Below are 1,278 nucleotides of genomic sequence, written 5' to 3'. Positions count from 1 at the left end.
CAAGGCAAGCATGTGGCCGCCTGCAGTCTCCTCACCCCACAGGTGTTGATGCAGAGTGGCCAGTGTGTCAGGAAGGGGGAAGGGGGGTTCCCAGCCTGAGACCCCGCCGCGCCTTGAGGAGCGGGAGGTGTGCTGTGCTCACGCCAGGTCCTGGGAAGGCTCGGTGCGGGGGGCTGCCAGGGAGGGACGGAGGGCACGGAGCCACAGAGAACACTGCTGACCCTGCTCCCCGAGGCACAACACCGTGCCCCACATCAGCGTGGGCAAAGGCCCTGTCTACACCTGGGGCACTCCGAGCCGCTGCTCATTCCACGCAGCCCACCCAGGGGACTGCGCGTGGGTCCCCAGACTTAGTGACAAAAGGCAGCCAAGGGACCGAGTGCCCAGCTCCAGAGGCCCCGAGAGGCTGTGTGGTCAGGGTACTTGTGGGGGGGGCACCCGGGGACACCACCGCTGCGCTCCTGAGAGCAGTGCCCTCCCCCGCCCACAACCAGGGCTGCTGTCCACGCCCAAACTTCAAAGTCAAAGGAGTTTATTCAGAAAAGACTTCGGCACCAGACTAAGAAAATGAGCCCCCATTCCCACCCCCCAGACCCTTGAGGGCCAATTTACAAAGGAGTGTGTGTGTGTGTGTGTGTGTGTGTGTGTGTGTGTCTCGGAGGGAGGCAGGAAGTGAGCTGGAGGTAAGGATTCGGAAGTCCCTGGCCTTCTGGGAGAGGGGAACTTCTTCTGCGGCCGCAGTGACCTTGAGGGACGGGCCAGTCCTGCACGTGCTGAGCACAGCAGAAGCTGGCGCCCCAGACACCCCGCAGGGCCGGGCCAGGTTCCCCAGGCACCCGCTCCCTTAAGGCTTTCGGGGTTTGGCCTAAGGCGGCGCCTCTGCTTCCTTATCTACCAAGGTCCCCTGCGCTAGCTCGGCCCCACCATCTGCCTCCTCGACCCCAATCTCATTCTCTTTGGCCTCGGGGCACCCCGGCAGGGCAACGGGCTGGGTGGGGGACGGCGGCTCGGCCCCACCACCGGCACCCACCGAGTCACCGCTCCCGGGCCCCTGGTCCACCTTCCTTCTCTTCCTCACCTCCTCGGCCACCTTGGTCCCCGGGGGCTGGGGGCAGGGCTGCTCGGCCTCCCCTGGGGCCTGGCTGCCCGATTCCTGGGTGTCCCCGCTCAGGCTGCCCTGGCTGAGGGCGCAGCCCTCCAGGTTCAGGGCGATCTTCTCCACCTCCGAGGCGCCCTGGGCGCCCGGCTCCCCCGGGGCCTGCTCCCGCCGGTTGGCGT

General features: G+C 66.7%; 1 protein-coding gene across 1 annotated transcript in view; it reads right to left on the bottom strand.

Moving 5' to 3' along the window:
• Positions 1–515: 515 nt before the first annotated feature.
• Positions 516–1,278, bottom strand: part of OGFR (opioid growth factor receptor) — a 6,227-nt gene continuing 5,464 nt past the window's right edge. The window contains exon 9 of the mRNA XM_077756809.1: positions 516–1,277. Within this exon, the coding sequence (XP_077612935.1) occupies positions 866–1,277 (412 nt within the window). The 3' untranslated portion in view covers positions 516–865. The remainder of the gene's footprint in view (position 1,278) is intronic.

Source organism: Crocuta crocuta, unplaced genomic scaffold (assembly GCF_008692635.1).
Source record: "Crocuta crocuta isolate KB4526 unplaced genomic scaffold, BGI_CrCroc_1.0 scaffold613, whole genome shotgun sequence".
Classification (NCBI taxonomy): Eukaryota; Metazoa; Chordata; class Mammalia; order Carnivora; family Hyaenidae; genus Crocuta; species Crocuta crocuta.
This window is presented reverse-complemented; position numbering and strand designations above follow the sequence as displayed.